The sequence below is a fragment of the Tribolium madens genome, unplaced genomic scaffold (genome assembly GCF_015345945.1).
Source record: "Tribolium madens isolate multiple individuals breed KSU strain unplaced genomic scaffold, Tmad_KSU_1.1 Scaffold_3;HRSCAF=73;Tcas5.2_LG2, whole genome shotgun sequence".
NCBI classification, from domain to species: Eukaryota; Metazoa; Arthropoda; class Insecta; order Coleoptera; family Tenebrionidae; genus Tribolium; species Tribolium madens.
This window is the reverse complement of record NW_025401006.1, coordinates 9,592,543-9,612,860: the sequence shown is the minus strand read 5'-3', so window position 1 is coordinate 9,612,860 and position 20,318 is coordinate 9,592,543. Positions and strand designations below refer to the sequence as shown.

The 20,318-nt window shown below is 34.9% G+C and overlaps 4 protein-coding genes and 1 pseudogene across 7 annotated transcripts; 3 read left to right on the top strand and 2 right to left on the bottom strand.

Annotated features, from left to right (window-relative positions):
* Window positions 1-310: 310 nt before the first annotated feature.
* Window positions 311-2,031, bottom strand: LOC123007891 (annotated as a pseudogene).
* A 2,402-nt stretch (window positions 2,032-4,433) lies between these two features.
* LOC123007783 (regulator of nonsense transcripts 1 homolog) lies at window positions 4,434-9,573 on the top strand. Of its 3 annotated transcripts, none has more exons than XR_006412886.1 (8): window positions 4,434-4,780; window positions 4,830-5,057; window positions 5,104-5,283; window positions 5,332-5,544; window positions 5,596-5,987; window positions 6,812-7,882; window positions 7,931-9,009; window positions 9,066-9,573. XR_006412886.1 is itself a non-coding variant. In XM_044403225.1 (7 exons), the coding sequence occupies exons 1-7, from the start codon at window positions 4,601-4,603 to the stop codon at window positions 8,952-8,954; spliced, it is 3,288 nt and encodes a 1,095-aa protein (XP_044259160.1). In that variant the 5' UTR covers window positions 4,434-4,600; the 3' UTR covers window positions 8,955-9,573. The 3 variants fall into 3 exon arrangements, 1 of the variants encoding a protein (XP_044259160.1); XR_006412885.1 differs by having other exon boundaries at window positions 9,057-9,573; XM_044403225.1 differs by having other exon boundaries at window positions 7,931-9,573.
* A 128-nt stretch (window positions 9,574-9,701) lies between these two features.
* On the top strand, window positions 9,702-12,894 carry LOC123007789 (sialic acid synthase). The gene is made up of 3 exons (XM_044403235.1): window positions 9,702-10,917; window positions 10,965-11,531; window positions 11,576-12,894. Exons 1-3 carry the CDS (start codon window positions 10,789-10,791, stop codon window positions 11,930-11,932), a joined length of 1,053 nt encoding a protein of 350 aa, XP_044259170.1. The 5' UTR covers window positions 9,702-10,788; the 3' UTR covers window positions 11,933-12,894.
* LOC123007790 (probable U3 small nucleolar RNA-associated protein 11) lies at window positions 11,923-12,755 on the bottom strand. The gene has a single exon (XM_044403236.1). The coding sequence runs from the start codon at window positions 12,665-12,667 to the stop codon at window positions 11,957-11,959; it is 711 nt and encodes a 236-aa protein (XP_044259171.1). The 5' UTR covers window positions 12,668-12,755; the 3' UTR covers window positions 11,923-11,956.
* Window positions 12,895-13,008: 114 nt separating the features above from the next.
* On the top strand, window positions 13,009-20,194 carry LOC123007784 (formin-like protein 20). Of its 2 annotated transcripts, none has more exons than XM_044403227.1 (10): window positions 13,009-13,474; window positions 13,527-13,670; window positions 13,722-15,100; window positions 17,203-17,311; window positions 17,536-17,731; window positions 17,790-17,943; window positions 18,198-18,457; window positions 18,508-18,779; window positions 18,831-18,954; window positions 19,002-20,194. In XM_044403227.1, exons 1-10 carry the CDS (start codon window positions 13,275-13,277, stop codon window positions 19,026-19,028), a joined length of 2,865 nt encoding a protein of 954 aa, XP_044259162.1. In that variant the 5' UTR covers window positions 13,009-13,274; the 3' UTR covers window positions 19,029-20,194. The 2 variants fall into 2 exon arrangements, with proteins under 2 accessions (XP_044259162.1, XP_044259161.1); XM_044403226.1 differs by having other exon boundaries at window positions 13,010-13,474; window positions 17,191-17,311.
* Window positions 20,195-20,318: the final 124 nt, after the last annotated feature.

Below are 20,318 nucleotides of genomic sequence, written 5' to 3'. Positions count from 1 at the left end.
AAATGTCCGAACAACAAATTATTACAAGGAAAACAGTTATCTGAAGTTAAATAATGGATGTCGCGTGATGCAGACAGACCGATGGTTGTTAAACTTTATAATGAAATGCAACAATGGATTATTAGCCTTGTCTCAATTCCCATCTTTTTTGAAACGAAGCCGTCTGGAACATGAATTATTCAAAGAAGTTAATTCCCAGAGACTCCAGAATGATAATTGAAAGCCTTGGCGCGACAAATTTTTTCTTCTCTTTGATAAAAATTTAAAAAATACTCCAGTCATGATTTAGTGAAAGTCGTGTGTGATTTACAGTAGTTATTATTAATGTGAGAGCTAGAATAAAAGCATTTCACGCCTCATTAAAATAGAAACAAAGGTGCACCTAATTGACAAATTCAAATAAAGTGCCGTATTTATAATAAACCATATCTAAATTATCAATCTCTGATTTTTTCATCTCCTTATTTCTTTCATGTTTTATGTATTTGTCACCAAGAGGACGGATGAAAAAATAATAAATAATCTCGATTACTGTAAGTAAACTTGCACCTACGAATAAACCAACAGAACCACCAACTGAAACTAAAACTTGCAATGACCAATTCGAAATTCAATTTGAATTTTAAATTTCACCAAGCATGGTAAGAGGCGTTTTCACCACACTTCTGCTGTAACGTAAAGTAGGAGGATACACGATGAAATCGATTCGAACCTGGCTTTGGTCATTTCTAAACTGATTTTTCTGTATTGGAGTTTTGGTAAATCCAATATTGACAACTTCAACGTCGAAACAAGAACTTGTACAATTACAAGAAGTTGTTTTTTCTTTTATTTTTTTATTATCAATGGTACACAGTAACCCCTCAAAATCACATTCCTTGACTTTATCTAGAAATTAGATTTAATTTAATTAGTTTTTTAATGAATTGTTACCATTGTGTGGTAGAATGTGATAAGTGCAGTTGCAGATCTGTTTTTGAGCTTCAACAAGACATTCATTCGTGCAAGCTGAAGTGCTGTACAATTTTGCATGTTGCAAATTATTTTCATCATAAAATCGACAACCACGATTTTCGATTTTCATCAACCTAGCGGCTTCGTCTGTAAATGTTTCCTTTAAAACATTTTATTAAAATAGTGACTCAAATATAATTCATTTTTACTTTAACTGACAAAAACGTCTTGTAGGCTGTATTAACAACAATTCCTGAACTTGTGCGTGAATCTAGTAACACGTACTCGCTGGAACTTTCTTTAGTTGGGACAGAATCTTGGCTTAACCCATACACAATGAACCCATCGTGGTAAAGCTCAATCGATAAATTACCGTATCCAAAATTTGAATCACGTGTTATTTTGAAAGGGAGTTTTTCCCTATCTGTGTATTTTCTAAGAAAAATTTCATTATTTACGTTTTGGGAAATAATTGCAAGTACCCTGAAACCAATGAATTAAAGCCAAAACAAGGTCCGTGGTAAGTATGTATGGACAAGAATTCGTCGCAGCACGGAAACTCTTCGTTATTGTAAAAACACGAACTAATTGCTTCCGAACAACTGCTGCGGAACTGTAATTAAAAGAGTGCAGTTATGTTAACTTGCCGGAAAATACCACAACCTTATACATGTATTGCGAATAATTTGTTAACAAACATTTGTCACGTAAAGCACCATTTGGTTGACAAACTTGGGTGTGTCTTATAGAACCGTCGAAGAAAACAAACGTTTCAAGTTTGGGAAACTGTTGGGATATTGAACCGAAAATTCTTCAAAGATTTATTAAAAATTAAAATGACAGATAACTTACTTTTTGTTAGCATCAAGCATTTTTCTTGGATTCGATCGTTCGCAAATTACAATGGATGGGAAATTTGTTTGCCAATTTAAGTAAGATGTGTCTACCGAGAAGGATATTTTCTGGTTTTGGTACTGGTCTAATGCGTTAAATATTAATAGGATAGAAGCGGCCTGTTAACATTCTATAGCAAAAATTAAGCAATTTTTGGAATTTACCCAAGAAGCTAGAACACATATTGTCCAAAATAATTTTTCAGTCCAGTGGAACCTCTTATCTGATATGAAATGTAACCCATGTAAAGATGTGTTTAAGAAATATTTTGTAAAAATACCCATTGCAGGGCTGTTGAGAATTTGTGATCAATACTAATCATGAGTTGTGTCACATAACATAATGCAGTAAAACTAGAATAAATTATTTATATAAATGTTAAATTGTCGCAGTACATCAAAAAAGTGAGTTTGAAATAATTAAATTGCTAATTATAAATATATACCAACACAATATAACGTGCGTTCATAAAAAAAACTCAAGAGTGCTTTGACAAATATTTTGTATGTCTTTGATTAATTCATTTATCCATTTGTGAAGATGACAGATAATTAAAACTTTTTGTTGTACGACATACGTTCGCCTACTGCGAGTTTTTTTTTTATGAACGCACATTATTATATTAAGTTATTGGAAACCAAAACACTACGTGATCAAATTAAGAAACCACAAGTTATCTACTCTCTCATCCGTGATCTACAGGTTGTGTTAGAATAAGAAAGGCGCAGAAGATAGAAAGAACAAGTCTCTGTAAGAGAGTGATGGACAACCGGTTTAGCTGTGATCAATTTTATTCTTTATTTTCGCATCGACAAAACTTCATACTGGATCAAAAACTATACTTTTCTGGGGATTGTAACGATGTCAACTGCAGAACTGTCTACAAAAAATTAAGCTTCTAATTATTTTGTCCCCTGCGCACCCGCGACTCAGGGTCTTTCTTATTCCAAACAACCTATACTTAGTACAGTTGGAGACAACTGTGTCACTTTTCTGACACTTCAATGTAATTCAAGCTTTAACGTTAAAATGAATGACAATTTGAAATTAATGACAGCTATTTTATTTTCCTATCAAGAATATCTACATACAACTTGTCAACTATGATTGACAGTAGCTAAAAATAAGGTTAACAGTCCTAAAGCATGCTTTACAATTTAATATCACTCAAGTGACATTGACGACTAAACTATTTTGTCTCCAACTGTACTTAAAAATTGGAATTGTTAAATATTAAAAAAGTAGCAAGTGGTACTTGCATTTGTCTATGTTATTTATATTAATAAATATTTAATATTAATTTGATGTGCCCACACTCTACTTCTTACTACATGGTGGGTAGGCAAAGATAATTTCTCTATTGTTTTACTGGTTTTCTAATATACAATTAATTTTTACTCTTGTCCATAGAATAAGAAGAAGATAGAAGCTCTTAACATGTTTATGTCATTTTGACTTAAAAAATAGCGTCACTGACAAAAAAGTTTAATTGTCAAATGTCAGTCATGATGACAGTAAAAGGTGGTTTACAGCTAGTGAACTTTTTGAAGTGACAGAAAAATACAGCCCAAAATTTCAATTCTGTAACTGTACATACAACTATGATTGACAGTAGCTGAAAATAAGGTTAACAGTCCTTTACAATTTAATGTCACTCAAGTGACTTTGACGACCAAAGTATTTTGTTTCTGCAACTGTACTTAGTTGTTGTCAAAAACGCCAATTTTTTTTTACAATTTAATTGGAGTAAAATAAAAATGAATAATTACTACAATGCAGAAAGGGCTTCTATGGTCACAACGTACTTGATTTTCTTTATCACTTAATACTTTTTGTTGTTTTTAATAAAAAATAATTAAATCCTTGAAAAAACTAATGAACAAATATTTTATTGTGTCGCCAGTTTCTAACTTCAACAAAGTGAAAATAATTACCATGCTGGAGAGAGGATTTTTTGAAGTTGAGGTAGCTGATTAGTTGGAGCTCATTAGAAGTTTCATCAGCAGTTTCGAGACAGCTATGTGATTTGACATCCACACGTTTGTTGTTTGTTTCACAACAGAGCACGTGTAGAGCATGTTAAGGGAATGACATTAAATGACCAAAATTTAATGCTCGCCATTGTACATTGTACCTATTTATTTTATTATCAAAGAAATTGACAAATTATTTCCCTATGTTCGAGTTTGAGACCAGACACCCGGCATATAAGTTATATTTGTTATCCGTACTTGTTATTTTTTTCAATTTTGTTAAAAAAAAAATAGTAAGTATCGTAGCCTTAGTCACTTTTAAAAACAACGAAACATTTGCTTATCTTTTTTAACTTAAGACCTTACAACGTAGGTGTCTCACTCTTACATGTTGGTAACAATGTGAAAACCCATGAGAAACGAGATTTTTGCAAGGATATAAAATAAAAACTTTAAAATAGTTTAACCGTATTAATAATACACATCTTGAGTTAAATCATGTAGTGTACAAGAAAACTCAAAAAGGTAAAAAATGAACAAGTATCTATCAAAAGCATTGTGATGTTTAAATTTCCCGCGCCGTCAATTATGCCTTGGAAGGAGAAATGACGATAAAAAAACAAATGATTAATCAGGAAAATATGGCGTTTGCCAGGACAAAAATGTAGAAATTTTAAAGTAACCACTGTCGACTTGTCATCAGTTGAAGTGTTAAAAGTTTTTAAACAATAAACGTGGATAAATCTGTGATTCAACTTGTTCGAAAATAAATCCCCAGGATGAGTGTCGACGCATACGGCCCCAGTTCTCAGACTCTCACGTTTTTGGAGACCGAAGAAAACGATTTAATCGGGGCTGACACCCAAGGATCAGAATGCGAATTCACCGATTTCACGATTCCATCGCAAACACAAGCATCGCAGCATGACCACGCGGGCCCCAAAGTATCCGGTGTACAGGTTAGTGCAAGGTCGCCCCCTGGTTCAGTGTCATATGACGTTCTTTTAGCTTAACAACAACATCAATAATAAAATCGCGAATGCGACAAGTGCTTTAGGGGAACTGCAATTTGAAGAAGAAGATGAGGAGTATTTCAACAGCAAAGAACTCCCAAATTACGCTTGCAAATATTGCGGCATTCATGAACCCAATTGCGTTGTCATGTGCAACTGTTGCAAAAAGTGGTTTTGTAACGGCAGAGGAAATACCTCAGGAAGTCACATAATTAACCATCTGGTAATAAATTTAGACATGAAAACAACTTTTTCATTGAGTTATTTAGGTCCGAGCCAAACATAAGGAAGTGACCTTACACAAAGATGGCCCTTTGGGCGAGACCATCCTTGAATGTTACAGTTGTGGCGTCCGCAATGTTTTCGTTTTGGGGTTTATTCCTGCCAAAGCTGACTCTGTGGTGGTCTTACTATGTCGCCAACCTTGTGCCGCTCAAAACTCCCTAAAAGTAAGTTCTTTCTGTTTAAATTAAGAAAATTTCACAACTTTTTAATAGGACATGAACTGGGATCAAGACCAATGGAAACCCCTCATTACTGATCGTTGTTTTCTCACGTGGCTTGTAAAAATACCTTCAGAACAAGAACAACTGCGAGCTCGCCAAATCTCAGCTCAACAAATTAACAAACTTGAAGAACTCTGGAAAGACAACGTTGACGCCACTTTTCAGGATTTAGAGCGTCCAGGAGTTGATGAAGAACCCCAACAAGTTAGTCTTACTAGCACATTCTAACGTAATTATTATTTTTTGTTTTATAAGGTTTTATTGAGATATGAGGACGGTTACCAATACCAAAACATTTTTGGCCCTCTTGTTAAACTTGAAGCTGATTATGATAAAAGATTAAAAGAGTCTCAGACTCAGGAAAACATTGAAGTTAGGTGGGACGTCGGTTTGAATAAGAAAACAATTGCGTATTTTACCCTTGCTAAAACGGACGGGGACATGAAATTAATGCATGGGGACGAATTAAGGCTTAGATACGTGGGGGAAATGCATAAATCTTGGGCGGGGGTGGGACATGTTATCAAAGTTCCTGATAATTACGGAGAAGATATTGGCATTGAGTTGAAGAACGGAAATGGGGCCCCTACTGATTGTAGCAGCAATTTTGTGGTGGATTTTATCTGGAAAAGTACTAGTTTTGACAGGTAAGCAGGAATGTACTCTAATCATTAATTTTATAAAACCAACAAAGTGAAAAATCAGGTCAATCTAACAGAAATAAGTACGTTTTATAATTGGAACTGTTGTTGTGTGTAAGGTTACCACATTTTAATTTAAAAAAATTTTTTACTTGTACTTAGATAAGAATTTGTCATGTTTAATCAACGTATGTTACATTTTTTCTTCTTATTTCTGAACACTACTTATTTAATTACGTTTTTTACACCAGTTTTTACACCAATCTGCTTTTATTTGGATTTAAGTTATAAATTTGTGAATCAATAAAATTGCTAACAATTGGAGGTTGCTGTTTTATCTATAATTTTTGAAGCCTTGCGTAATTAAAAAAAATCATGACTGTTTATAAGCTTTTTTATAATAAACAGTAAAATTTGTTTAAGACACAAAGAAACACGGTTTTTTATTTATAAAATTAAAAAGTACTAGGAATAATTTCCTACTCAATAAGAAGACTGAAAAAGAATTTTCTATAAAACCGAAAACATTTTTTGAAACTTTTTAAGCTCGTACTTTGTAAAGTGGATTTACGAATATACCCATTATAAAGTTTCAAGTTTTTTTTTTAATCAAAGAAATGTATAATGTTTAGTTGTTTTTTCGTCGAGAATATTATTAAATGGTATTGGTAAATGCAAATTTTAAAGGCTTACCTTCATTTCAAACTAAATTTATTATTTCTTTTATTTAATATCTAAATTATAAGTTGTTTTTTCAACTTTAGATAACTTTTTTGGAATTTGAACAAGGGTTTATCATTTTACGTTTTCCACTTTCTTGTAAATTGCAGGATGCAACTCGCTTTGCGAAAATTTGCTGTTGATGACACATCCGTTTCGGCCTACATCTACCACCGCCTCCTCGGCCATGAAGTCGAAGAAGTCCTTTTTCGTTGCCACCTCCCTAAACACTTTTCTGCCCCAAATCTCCCTGATTTAAATCGTTCTCAAGTCTACGCCGTCAAACATGCCCTTCAACGGCCACTCTCCCTGATTCAAGGTCCTCCAGGAACGGGAAAAACCGTGACTTCCGCTACCATCGTCTACCAACTGGTGAAACAAAATGGCGGACCTGTCCTAGTATGTGCTCCTAGTAACACAGCAGTCGATCAGCTTACCGAAAAAATACACAAAACTAATCTAAAAGTCGTGAGATTGTGTGCGAAATCGCGCGAAGCGATCGACTCTCCTGTGAGTTTCCTCGCATTGCATAACCAGATACGTAAAATGGAAGCCAATACCGAACTTCAGAAGTTACAACAGTTGAAAGATGAGACTGGAGAGTTGAGTTCGGTGGATGAGAAGAGATACAGAATGTTGAAGAAGTTGGCCGAGAAGGAGTTACTAGAGGCTGCAGATGTCATTTGTTGTACTTGTGTAGGAGCAGGTGATCCGCGATTGGTTCGTTTGAAATTCCATTCGATTCTTATTGATGAAAGTATGCAAGCGACCGAACCTGAGTGCATGGTACCGGTAGTACTAGGAGTGAAACAGTTGATTTTGGTTGGTGATCATTGTCAATTGGGGCCGGTTGTCATGTGTAAGAAAGCAGCGAGGGCTGGATTGTCGCAGAGTTTGTTCGAGAGGTTGGTAGTACTGGGAATTCGACCGTTCCGGTTGGAAGTGCAATACAGGATGCATCCGGAGTTGTCACGCTTCCCATCGAATTTTTTCTACGAAGGGAGTTTGCAAAATGGAGTTTGTGCCGATGAACGGAAGTTAAATAAGATCGATTTTCCATGGCCGGTTTCTGATAGGCCTATGTTTTTCCACGTGACCCAAGGACAAGAGGAGATTGCTGGATCTGGAACTAGTTATTTGAACCGGACTGAGGCAGCTAATGTTGAAAAGATCGCTACTAGGTAAACTAATTGTTGTCTTAATTTGTGTTTTTATTAAGTTTATTATAGATTTTTGCGGTCGGGCGTTAAACCGGAACAGATCGGTGTTATAACTCCATATGAAGGTCAGCGAGCTTATTTGGTTCAATATATGCAATATCAAGGCTCACTTCATAGTAAGACTTATCAAGAAATTGAAATTGCGAGCGTTGATGCGTTCCAAGGACGTGAAAAAGATATCATTATAATGTCATGCGTGCGTTCGAATGAACATCAAGGAATTGGTTTTTTGAATGATCCTCGACGTCTCAACGTGGCACTAACTCGAGCCAAATACGGGATTATAATAGTCGGAAACCCGAAAGTGCTCTCCAAACAACCACTGTGGAACCATCTTTTGTCTTTCTACAAAGAACAGAAGGTGCTAGTTGAGGGACCTTTGACAAATTTAAAAGAGTCACTAATTCAGTTTGCAAAACCGAAAAAACTGACAAATTCGGATAATCCGGGATCGCATTTTATGACAACTTCGATGTTTGATGCTCGTGAAGCAATGGTACCTGGGTCGATTTATGACAGGACTAATACTGCGATCAATGGGCAATTTAATTATCCGCGTGGAGCTGTACCTTTGGATATATTTAGCAGAACGCACGATCCCATTAGTTACATTTCTCAAGAGAGGGCTCAAGCTGGGATGAACCTGCCAGTCCCAGTTGGTGTTTTTATGAATATGGCCGACGTTCCTCCACGTTTCTACAACCAACATCAGCAGGCCATGCAAGCCCGCCAACAGCAAAATTCGCGCAGCCGCAAACCTCCCATGAGACAGAAGGGCAAGACTTTGAGTCAGGAGCAGACTCAGCCGTTCAGTCAGAGTCTACAGTTGACTCAGGGAATGTCTCAGCCTGGATTATCTCAGCCAGGATTCAGTCTATCGCAACCGGGATTGAGTCAACCGGAACTCAGTCAGGATCCATATATGGCGGAGTATCAGTCACAGATGGACGGCTTGTTGTCACAAGATTCGACCTATCAGGGAGACAGATCGGCATTCTATCAGCCAAACGCTCAGTTCTCCCAACCATACTGATCACGTTTACACGGAGATGTTTAAAAAAATCGCGGGAGCGGTTTAATGAAAATTTGTAAGTGGTTGATCTGATTGTCGATTGTCAAATTATCAGTAACGCAGCACACACAGGTCCATGACGTCGAATACCGATTGAGTAATAACAGAGAAAGTTCAATGTCATGACGCACCTTTGTGATGAGATCAGACGACTTCTACAATCGTGAGAGCGCGACATGCATGCATCTCCAAGAAGCCTGTAGATGATTGTTTTCACACCTCTGCTGTGACAAACTTTCCATATTTATTTCAAACATTCATTTTTTAGTTATTTTGCATAATTTTCTTATTGATAATATTACGCACTTTATTTAAATTTAAATTATAACAAGTATGAAGACTATTTTTCTACTTTGGAAACCCAAACACGGATCCGTTCTTAAACTAACGAAGTAATATTATCAATACAAAAATCTTAGTGTCTATTTTTAATCCTTGTAAAATTATTGTTTTAGCTAGTTATTAGTTATTTTAATTTTTTTGGTATAAGTAAAAACACCTGGGTTATTTTTGGGGAATAGTATATTTTTTGTCCTTAAATTAATTTGCTTGTAATACATTAAACGAAAATTTAGTGTCAGGTGTTCTATTTCAAAATTCCTTTCCTTTTGAGCATAATTTAAATAAAAAAAAGTAGGATGTAAAATGTTACATTGGACTAGGACATTTGACGTCTTAAAAAATAGGGTAGAATCCTAAAAATTTAGCTGTTTGCCTAAAAGCAAACAACCGAAAAAGGCCTAAATTAATTAATTAGTTTTTATGCAAGCCGAAAGTACCCAAATATCTGTAGACCAGATTGGGGCACACAAAAAAACCGTTTAAATCTCCCAAAATAATGCAAAATTACCTCAAGAGCACCCAAAAAAAACTAACAAGATACCTTGCTTTTAATCACTCCAACATGGCTTTTTTTTTCTGAACCAAGCCATTTGGCACCAGCAAAAAAAAAAGAAAAAACAACAAAAATAATCAAAAATCAATAGGCCACCAGAAAATGGGCACATAAGAAAACTGTTGAAGGTCCAAAATCAAACATAATTACATTAAAAGCACCAAAAAAAAAAAAGAAAACATACCAAATCCATTGTTTTTAAACATTCCAAAATAAGTGTTTCAATTACTGGACCAGACCAATTATTGGCGCATACAGAAATCATTTAAAAACGATCAAAAAATGATAAACATGTGAAACGGCCGAAAAAATTATTATTCAAATTCCTCTGTTTTCAACAACACATAATGTCAATTTTTTTTTCTAGAGTAGGATGTTGAAAATTAAAAAAAAAATCTTATAAAAACCATGGAAATTAGTCCTAAAAGTTATTAAAGTAATTGAAAAGAAGCTCAAAGTCCTTGATTTTTAGACACTCCAAAATGGTTTTTCATCATTTTGAGATTTAGGGTTCGCCACTCCAGACCTTAGATTTTTATCTGTATTCCATAGAATTCTATTAAAATCCCTAATTCCATAGACTTCCCAAAATATCATTTCATTTCTGAACCAATATGAAATTTTTGGGAAAACAGCTAAATTAGTAGGATTCTACCCTGTTTTTTCGTGTGCCCAATTTTTGGTGATCTTCAGATTTTGGGGTGCATAAAAATTAATGCTTTTTGAGAGGGTTTAGGCTTTTTTCGGTTGTTTGCTTTTGGGCAAACAGCTAAATTTAGGATTCTACCCTGTTTTTAAGACGCCAAATGCCCTGCTGGTCCAGAAGTAACATTTTACATCCTATACTTAAAAACCTTGACCAAACGAAGCGACTCTATTTAATCAGTGACTTCCGTTAAAATGGCCGAAATACAAATCGCTCCCAAGTACACAATCGGCAATAATCGCCCAACTTTTATCATCGCAGAAATTGGCCAAAATCATCAAGGTGATGTAAACACTGCCAAAAAATTAATCCGACTCGCGAAGGTGAGATAATATAAAAAAAAAAATTTTTTCTCATTTTTTTTTAAAAGGAAAGTGGAGCTGATTGTGTTAAATTTCAAAAAACTTGTCTTACTGAAAAATTCAACAAAACAGCCTTAACCAGGCCCTACCCTGGCGCCAATTCATGGGGGCCAACTTACGGCGAACACAAAAAATTTCTGGAATTTTCAAACGAGCAGTTTCGCGAATTGCAGAGTTTTGCCAACGAAATTGATATTTTATTCACAGCGTCTGCAATGGATTTGCAATCTTTACGATTTCTTGCTTCCTTGAAAGTCCCTTTTATTAAAATTGGATCTGGTGATTCTAATAATTTGTTATTGATTAAAGAAGCTGCAGCAACAAAAATACCTCTTGTTATATCAACAGGAATGCAAGAGATGCAAGGTGTTAGGGCCACTTACGAGTGTGTCACCCAATATCACAAAAACTTTGCTCTTCTTCACTGCGTTTCTGCATATCCGACGCCTCTTGAAGACATAAATCTTGAAGTTATTAATCTGTATAAAAAGGAATTTCCTGATATTGTGATTGGTTATTCAGGACATGAGCTTGGGATTGATGTCAGTGTAGCTGCTGTGGCGTTAGGGGCAAAAGTAATTGTAAATTCCTTTATAACACGTTTTTATACATTTTTTAGATTATTGAACGTCATATAACACTTGATAAAAGACAGAAAGGGTCTGACCATCAATGTTCATTAGAACCACAAGAACTGAAGCTTTTGATTAAAAAGATAAGGGAGTTGGAAATCGCCTTGGGTAAACCTGTGAAGGTTTTCCAACCTTCAGAACATCCCTGTTATAACAAGCTTGGAAAAAGTTTAGTAGCCTCAAGAGCCCTACGAAACGGTGATATTTTACAACTTGAAAATATTAAAATTAAAGTAGCAGAGCCAAAAGGAATCGACGCCTCTTTACTCAAAGATGTGTTAGGCAAACGGGTTAAGGGAGACATCAATGAAGATGGAACAATTTTAGAAGAATATTTAGAATGATTTATTCATTACATCACTTACAATTTACTTTTTTCTTTCATATGGCCATACATAAATCGGTGCTCGATTGCGATTTCCTCTCCGCACTCGTTTTGGGGGTAAAACGTTCTTCCTATTCTCCACATGTTTTTTCATTTCAATTTTCTGTTGAATTACTGATAATTCCTTCTCTCTGTTAATCCTCTTTGCTAATTCATTATATAAATGTTTCTTTTTCTTCGTCGCTTCAGCTAAATCATCCAGATTCACGTCAGGCAACTCTTTTTTTGACAGCTGCTCCAATTTCTTCTTTGTTAATTCTTCCTTATCTATATTCTTAGTGAAATAAATATGTTTATTTTTCACGTCGTGATCCACGCTTGCTAAATGCAATTGTGCTTGAAGTTTTTCAATTTTCTTCAATTCTTGCGTCCTTTTCGTCGTGATATACTTCAAATCTTGACTTCGCATTAACCTTATTTGTTCTGGTGTATCTTCATCTTCAGTTTCTTTTTCAAAATGCATGCCATTTTCCGTTTTTGAGTTGATCATGTGGTGGTAAAACTCATCAGGATTTTTGTTGAGAGCCCTTTTACGTAGGAGTTTGAGGGTTTCTTTCTTTTCATTGAAATCTTTGGCTCGCTTGACATAATCCTTCTTCTTTTCTAATAAACCGAGGTGCTTGCGTTCTTCTGGCTGGTGGCGTTCTTTGTGGCTTTTCTGGTGCGCTTTTGCGGCTTTTTTCCAAACCGACATTTTTAAAAATCAATAATCAGTAACACATGTGACAATTAAACCAAAAAACTAACCTCTAAAATTTGAATTTTACAACTGTCAACTGGTAAGGTAGACAGCCAATAATACAGAGTACAGCAATGTTGACAAATGTTTTATAATTCATGATTAATGTTTCCTAGGCGTTCAAGTAATAATGTAATACCAGGCGATAAATAAATACGAAGTGTTTTAATAAAATTGTACAATTTTTAGAAGTTGTAATAATTTTTGTGGTCTAAATTTACTAAATTTCGCCCACAGTTTGGCAACGTTGAGTACATTCGCGTTTAATAAAATTGCGAAACCTTGACCTTATTTCGTAATTTTAATCATTTAAACAATAAAAATAATCATATCTTTTCACTGTGACCCCACCATGATATTTTTTTTCTTAAAACGTCTTTTTCGTTTGTGTTTTAATAATAACAGGTTGGCGGCCTTCGAGTTATCAAATGGTCGCCAGTAAAAATGGCGTACCTCTTTGTGTCAAAGTGCATTGTTTACTAATTATTGCGGCATTGCAATTATGTAATTTCACAGTTGCTCTTAAACAAAGTGGCGTTAAATTCTCTTCCTAATTTTTATCATGTCGAAAAAACTTTCAATAACTGATCCGTTTCAACCAAAAATCACTCGCAATGATCGATTTGCTCAAATGTCCCATCAAGAAAAAGTAATTGAGCAAAAGAAGAAAGAAATTCAAGCTAAATTAGAAGCCAAACAGAAGAGTAACGCCGAAAATGCACCAAAGGCAGGATCACCAACACCTTCAAAGGAATCAAAAAGGTATTGAGTTTGTTTCTTGCATTAATATTTTGCCTGAATTGTCTTATTTCAGCCCTCCCAAAAAGTCCGAGGGCAAAAACACAAGTGGATTTAATTTGTTCTCAAATGACGGCTCATTCTTGGATACATTCAAACAAATGAAGGAGAAAAAAATAGATTCTAAATTAAAATCATTTAAAGCGAAGGAAAGTTTTAGGTAAGAAGGAATTTTCCATTTTTCGATTGGGGTAAAAGTCGTAATTTGTAGTGATCAACGGTCAGGTGTCAACAAGAATAGCAGATGGTCTCAAAGACGTCGCTCACCATCTCCAAAAGAACGCAATTTAAAATCTCGAATATCTAGATTTTCTGACAAAACTAATACTTTTGAGCCAAAGATAACAATCAATACATCATTTAGCAGTCCTGTGTCTCAACAACACAACTTTGATAATCCTCAAATGTCTATAAGTCCCCAAAACGTAACAGGTCAGCCTCTGTTGAAAAATATGCTTCCACCACCAGGTGTCGTTTTCCCGACCGTCTCACAACAAAGTAGCGCTTCTGTGATTGCGGCACCGCCACTACTTCTCAACGTGCCGCCCCCTCAAATTGTGCAAAATCAAGTCAGCAGTACTCTGCTATTGCCAAATTCTCAAGGAAATGTTCTTGTGACCACTCCAACTGTCAATGTAACAATTCCAGCATCTGGCGTTTTGACAACTGTTACTTTGCCTCCACCTTCGGTGACAGTTTCCACGGCAAATGCTTTGCCGGTACCGCCCCCTTGTGTACCAGCAGTGGAACTAGCATCAATTCCGCCTCCAAATCCCATTCAAGTCCAAAATATCCCTCAACCTGAACCAATCAACGCGTTGAATATCCCTCATCCAGCCCCTATCCAAGTCCAGAATATCCCTACACCGACTTCGATTCAACTCAACGAAATCCCCAATCCCAAACCACTCGATTTGTTAGCAATCCCAACCCCGAATGAAGACAAATCAATCTCCGACCCTGACTTTATTAAAAATGTCCCACCTCCGAATAAATCGATCCCGCCTCCGAGTTTACCCGAAACAAATGTTAACGTTCCCCCACCCAACACTCTGCCACCCCCCAATATAATCCCAGTCAGTATTCCACCCCCTCAAACTATCACAACCCAAAATCTAACAGTTCAAAGCATCGCCCCTTGTCAAAATATCCTAGTGCACACAATTCCACCCCCGCAAGCCGTCCCTCCTCAACTCCAAACCCTACAAAACTTGCAAAACAACCAAACTATTCAGAATATCACCACGGGAGTACCGCCACCAAACATCCAAAACCAAAACAATTTCGCCTCGATTTCGGTTGCTCTTCCGGTCGGTGTTGTTCCTTCTAGTCCTGTTACTGTCAGTAATACAATTCCTTCACTCATGGCACAACCCATTTTACCACCCCCGGGAATGGGCATGGCAACGGTTAATGTCAATTGTCCACCTCCAATGCTACCGCAACTCCAAGCACCTCCACCGAGCTTTGTTAATCAACCGCCACCAATCACGAATCAAATGCCACCGATGAATGTACCACCACCGAGCACTACGATGGCGATGATGAATCCGGCGCCGATAACGGGGCCCTACCACGATATGAATGCAGGTAAATTGAGTTTGGGAGGTGGAGAAGAATTGCACCATTATTTATCAATTATCAACTGCAAATACTATTTGTTCGTTGTTAATTTCCTTTCTTTTACCCAAGTTTTGTAAAAAAAAACTGGAATCCATTTTTTCATTGTAGTATGGTTTATTTAGAGTGATTACATACATATTCCAAAGCCAGACAAAATATATCTTTTTTTTAATTACATTAATTTTTAATTTGAAAATCGCCAAAATATACTTATGTTCAATAAAAAATAAGACAGGCCCGACAGAACTTGTATACTTAGATTTTACCTGACACACCCTGTATTATGTACAAAAAAGACAAAAGGACAGTGAGTGGCAAAATTACGGAATAATCTTACTTATTAAAACTGAAAATATTGTGTTTTGGGTCAACTTTTCTTTTTAAAAAATACACAATTTTCAACTTCATATAAAATTTTAGAACTTTTTTTTAAGTGGAGACGTCTATTTTTTTAGCCAATTTGATAGATATTTTAATTATCGAAATGACAACACCAAAATATTAAATATTATATAAAGATCTCGAGAAAAAAATCATCGAAAAAGGGAAATATTATCAACAAAAAACAAATACAATTTTAAATCAAGTTGAGAATTTTGTATTAAAAAAAAATTGACTTGTTCGAGCATTTTTCTCAAAACAAAATATTTTCAGTTTTAATAAGTAAGATTATTCCATAGTTTTGCCGCTGGCTATACAGCAGGGGGTGTGTCAGAACTCGCGCCTCAGAGAAAAATTTCAAGTAAGTAATTTCAAGAACATGGAAAAAATGTAAAAAACCCTAATTCTCTATTTGTCAAAAAATTTTGACATTAAATTTTTGACATTTGAATTTTTTTTTATGTTTATTTAATGATACTGATGATCTTGTATATGTTTTTTATAATTATTTAGTAAAGGTACAAAAATTTTGCCAATAAAAGCCACAAATAACATTAAACAGAGTTACAATTTAGGATACAGCTTGCTTGTTTCCTCTTCTAAAATAGCCTGCAGCAAAAAAACTTGGAAAATTATTTTTCTAACAAAAAAATGCAAAGTTTACACTCTCATAACTTTGAAATTTTTATAGATAGAATTTTTTTAACATTTTTTTATGTTCTTGGTACAGTTGGAGACAAATTACTTTGGTCGTCATTGTCACTTGAGTGACATTAAATTGTAAAGCATGCTTTAGGACTGTTAACCTTATTCTTAGCCACTGTCAATCATAGGTGACAAGTTGTATATATTTTTGATAGGAAAATACAACATCTGTCATTAATTTGAAATTGTCATTCATTTTAACGTTAAAGCTTGAATTACATTAAAGTGTCAGAAAAGTGACGACCAAAGAATTTTGTCTCCAACTGTACCTTACCTTACATGACATTTTTCTCTGGGGCGCGAGTTCTGGCGCATCCTGTATTAGGAGTATTTCACTTGTTATTTTGAAAATTAATTCGTAAAATATTGCTGCAAAATTACATTCCGAAATTTTCTTGAGTTTTAAACGAAAAGTCGCTGTGGTACCATATCAAAATTATTTTGCTAATTATCAAAAGTTGGTAGGTATTCAGTTTTTTATGAAACGATGTAAAATATTAAAAAATTAAAAACGGGAATATAATGAATACCTGAACGACCTAAATCTATGCAAAAATATCAACTTTTGCGTCACATAGAAGACATACTTGAGGATAAAAGAAGAATTATTTCCATAAAGTTTATTTAAACATTTTTCATTAAAAAAGCTCAAACCAAAAAATGCGATTCCAAAAGTGTTTTCTACAGTCAGTGTTGTTGACTAAACCTGGGTTTAAAAATAGTTTTAAGTGTCGTCTAAACCACACAATACTAATATTACACATTCCAATAGATTTAAGTAAATTTCAGGACGATTTCTTAGGTGCATATAGTCCGGAGTGCAGTACTGATTGTGTTTAAAGAATCCTAGCTGCAGGGATGATTCGGTTTTTCCACTTTGGCACTCACTTTACGCGTTTGAATGATCACTTTGGAATATCACGCGAGTCATCCCTGCTTCAGCACGGGGCTTTTAGTGATGTGTTGTGAAGTATTTCCCCCAGGTACTCCAGATTATGAAGCGATGGCGTCGCTCGGCCGCATGGTGGCCCAATGCGGACCCGGTATTGAGGAGGTCGTCAAGCAACGCAAAACTCAAGACCCCAATCTGTGGTATGCAGGGACACCACGCTACCAGATTAAGTCCATTCTCATGATACACGCACGCTTTCGCCAGTTTTTTCTTTCTTTTGTATCATTTAGTTTTCTTCTTCCATTTATTTGGCTTGTTTTTGACGAAAGCAAAGCGATTTAGTCAGAAAAAAGGACTTGGTCTTAAACCTGCGTCGAATGCATGGCGCCAACGATTAATTTGTTACGGTTTCAAATGTTTATAGGTTCCTATTTCACAAAGAATCCGCCGCCTATCAGCAGTATCAACAATTGGTCGAACAATTCAAAAGAGAAATCAGTAAACAAGAAGATAACGAAACCAAAGACACACAACACTACAAACCGGAAGATATTTACGAACCTGAAATGGCTATTGAAGATGATAACGACACTAATATAATACAAGAGAAAAAGGAACCTGTAATATAAAAATATAAAAATTTCTATTATTTGATTGTTATTTTTTGACTAATTACAGATTTTAAAAGAACATGAGAGTGAAAGTACAACTAAACGGAAACGGAAAAGTAGATGGGGTGATAAAGACCCTTCAATACCTCCGCCTACTCTTATGCTAAATAATTCTTCAGCATTACCAAGGCCAGGGTTGATAACCCAAAATCAACCAAGTGGTAAGGCCTGTTTTGAATTTTTTGTTTTCAGTAGACTGCCTGTTTTGCACGTTTCGAAAATATAGATTTTGAAAAATAAATTTTCTTTTCAGTTGGTCGGAACGGCCTCTTGTGTCTGGCCAATCCCTACCAAAACTAAATTTAGCACATTTTTATTTAATTTAGTTTATAGGAGACATTTTTGTTGCTTTGAACACAAAACGTATGTAATTTGACACGTAGAATTATTAAATTTGTTCATTTTGCTCATTTAGGAAACGTGATGTTATCAAAAATAACACGAAATGATCCTGGATTGATCCAATACGTTATAAATACGTACGGTTCGACGAATTTGTCTGAAGAAGAGTGGGACAAAGCCGAAGATCATTACAAAATAAATCTTCTTTATCAAGACATGATGAAGAAACGTGCCGAATTAGAAAAACTACAAAAAGCCGGTAAAAATAAATATGACTATGACTCAGACGAGGATGTGGAAGGAGGAACTTGGGAACACAAGTTGCGAGATAAAGTAGTAAAAACTTTTGTTTTTACATAAATTAGAGTGAATCATTTTTCAAGGAAATGATGGCAACGCAACTGTGGGCTCAAGAATTAACCCGTCAAGCCGAAGGTAAACATCACATCGGCGATTTTTTACCACCAGAAGAACTCAATAGATTTATGGAAAAAACCAACGCGAATAAAGAAGGGCGTATGCCGAATTTCTCCGATTACAAGGAATTTAAGATTAAAGAGGACAATATAGGGTTTAAAATGTTGCAAAAGTTGGGGTGGTCCCAAGGACAAGGGTTGGGGACAAATGGAGCTGGGATTGTTGAACCAGTGAATAAGTTTGTAAGGTGTTGTGTACTCTAAGTTTGTTTAATTTTGTTTGTGTTTAGGGCTGTTAAACGTGAGCAAAATCAGGGATTGGGACTTGGCGATGACGATGATAATAAGGAAGATGAGTATGAGGCGTATAGGAAGAGAATGATGTTGGCGTATAGGTTTAGACCGAACCCTTTGGTAGGTTGTTGCTTAGAAGAGATTATTATTAAAAATATGATTTTTAGAATAATCCAAGAAGACCATACTACTGAATGTAGTGACTATGTGATGTTAATTTCGATTGTAAATTTAGCTACATTGTGTATTTGTTCAAGACACAATGCTTTTTATAAATTTATCTTATGAAATCAAATTGTGAAATTTGAAATTTTAAGAGTCTTTGCCCTATTTTTATTATGTAAATTATTTAAATTATATAAAAATTAAAATTACAGGGCATTTAAAATATTAAGAAAAGCTATTGAAATTAGGGAAAATATCAGTTAAATTTCTCCCACTTTTAGGAACCACTTTAGTCTGGTTTACAGAAGCTCAATTAAAATTTTAATATTGACAACTCTAAAAAACTTACAAGTAATTACTAATTTTTCTAGTCATTAAAAGTGATGTTATAATAGTTTTTGAGTCACTTTGGGGGTAAATTGAACTTTATCTTTTACAATTATCTAACTGTTATGGTTGGTCTATGTGTAGATATAACGAGTCTATTTAAATTTGGCGTAATAGTTGGCGGTAATGAGTGTGTTGTGAACGGACCATAATTTTTAATACACTTGGTGAGGTGTCAAATGTCAGATTAATATCTTTCAATACGCTGGGTTGTTTAAAATCAAATTTTCATGGATCGCTTTGAGCCAAAATTAAAAAAAAACACCCGTTATAATTCACATTTGGAAACAGTGGAATTTTAATTGATCTTTTGCCTAATTTCAATAGTTTTTGTTATTACAAAATTGGGCATTTCATAATACTTTTATAAAAAGCAGTGTATTCTTAACAGGTACAGTGATGGAAAGTGAATTCACTGCAGACTGTACTTTATTGTCATGATAACTGACATTTAAATACGTGTTGTCAAATTTAATTAAATTCTTATTTATTTTTAACCAGATTTTTAACCGGAAATTGGATTGGTACTATACCTCAAGCAATGTAAAACAAAGCACAGGTAATAAGTGGTAAGGAGCATTTTGTCAACATGATAAATCAAAGTTCTGAAACAAGGTTAGCACAACCTAAAGAGTAATTTACACTTTTAGTCTGTTATAAAAATTGGGTGGACGAAATTCACTGTCCGTCACTGTACAGAATGTAATAATATGTATAAAGTGTAAATAGTGCAGTATTATGTTATTTATATTATTGAAAATTTTATTGTATTTATTTATTTTCAATTAATTAAAAGAAACAATGTCAACGTTTTGTTTTTTTTTTAAATTCTGGTTTTGCATTTGAATGAAGCAGTAGATCAGGTCAAGTGTTTATTGTGTACGAATGCGAAAATAGCAAGGTCTAAAGTGAGTGATTGCATTTTTCGAGCT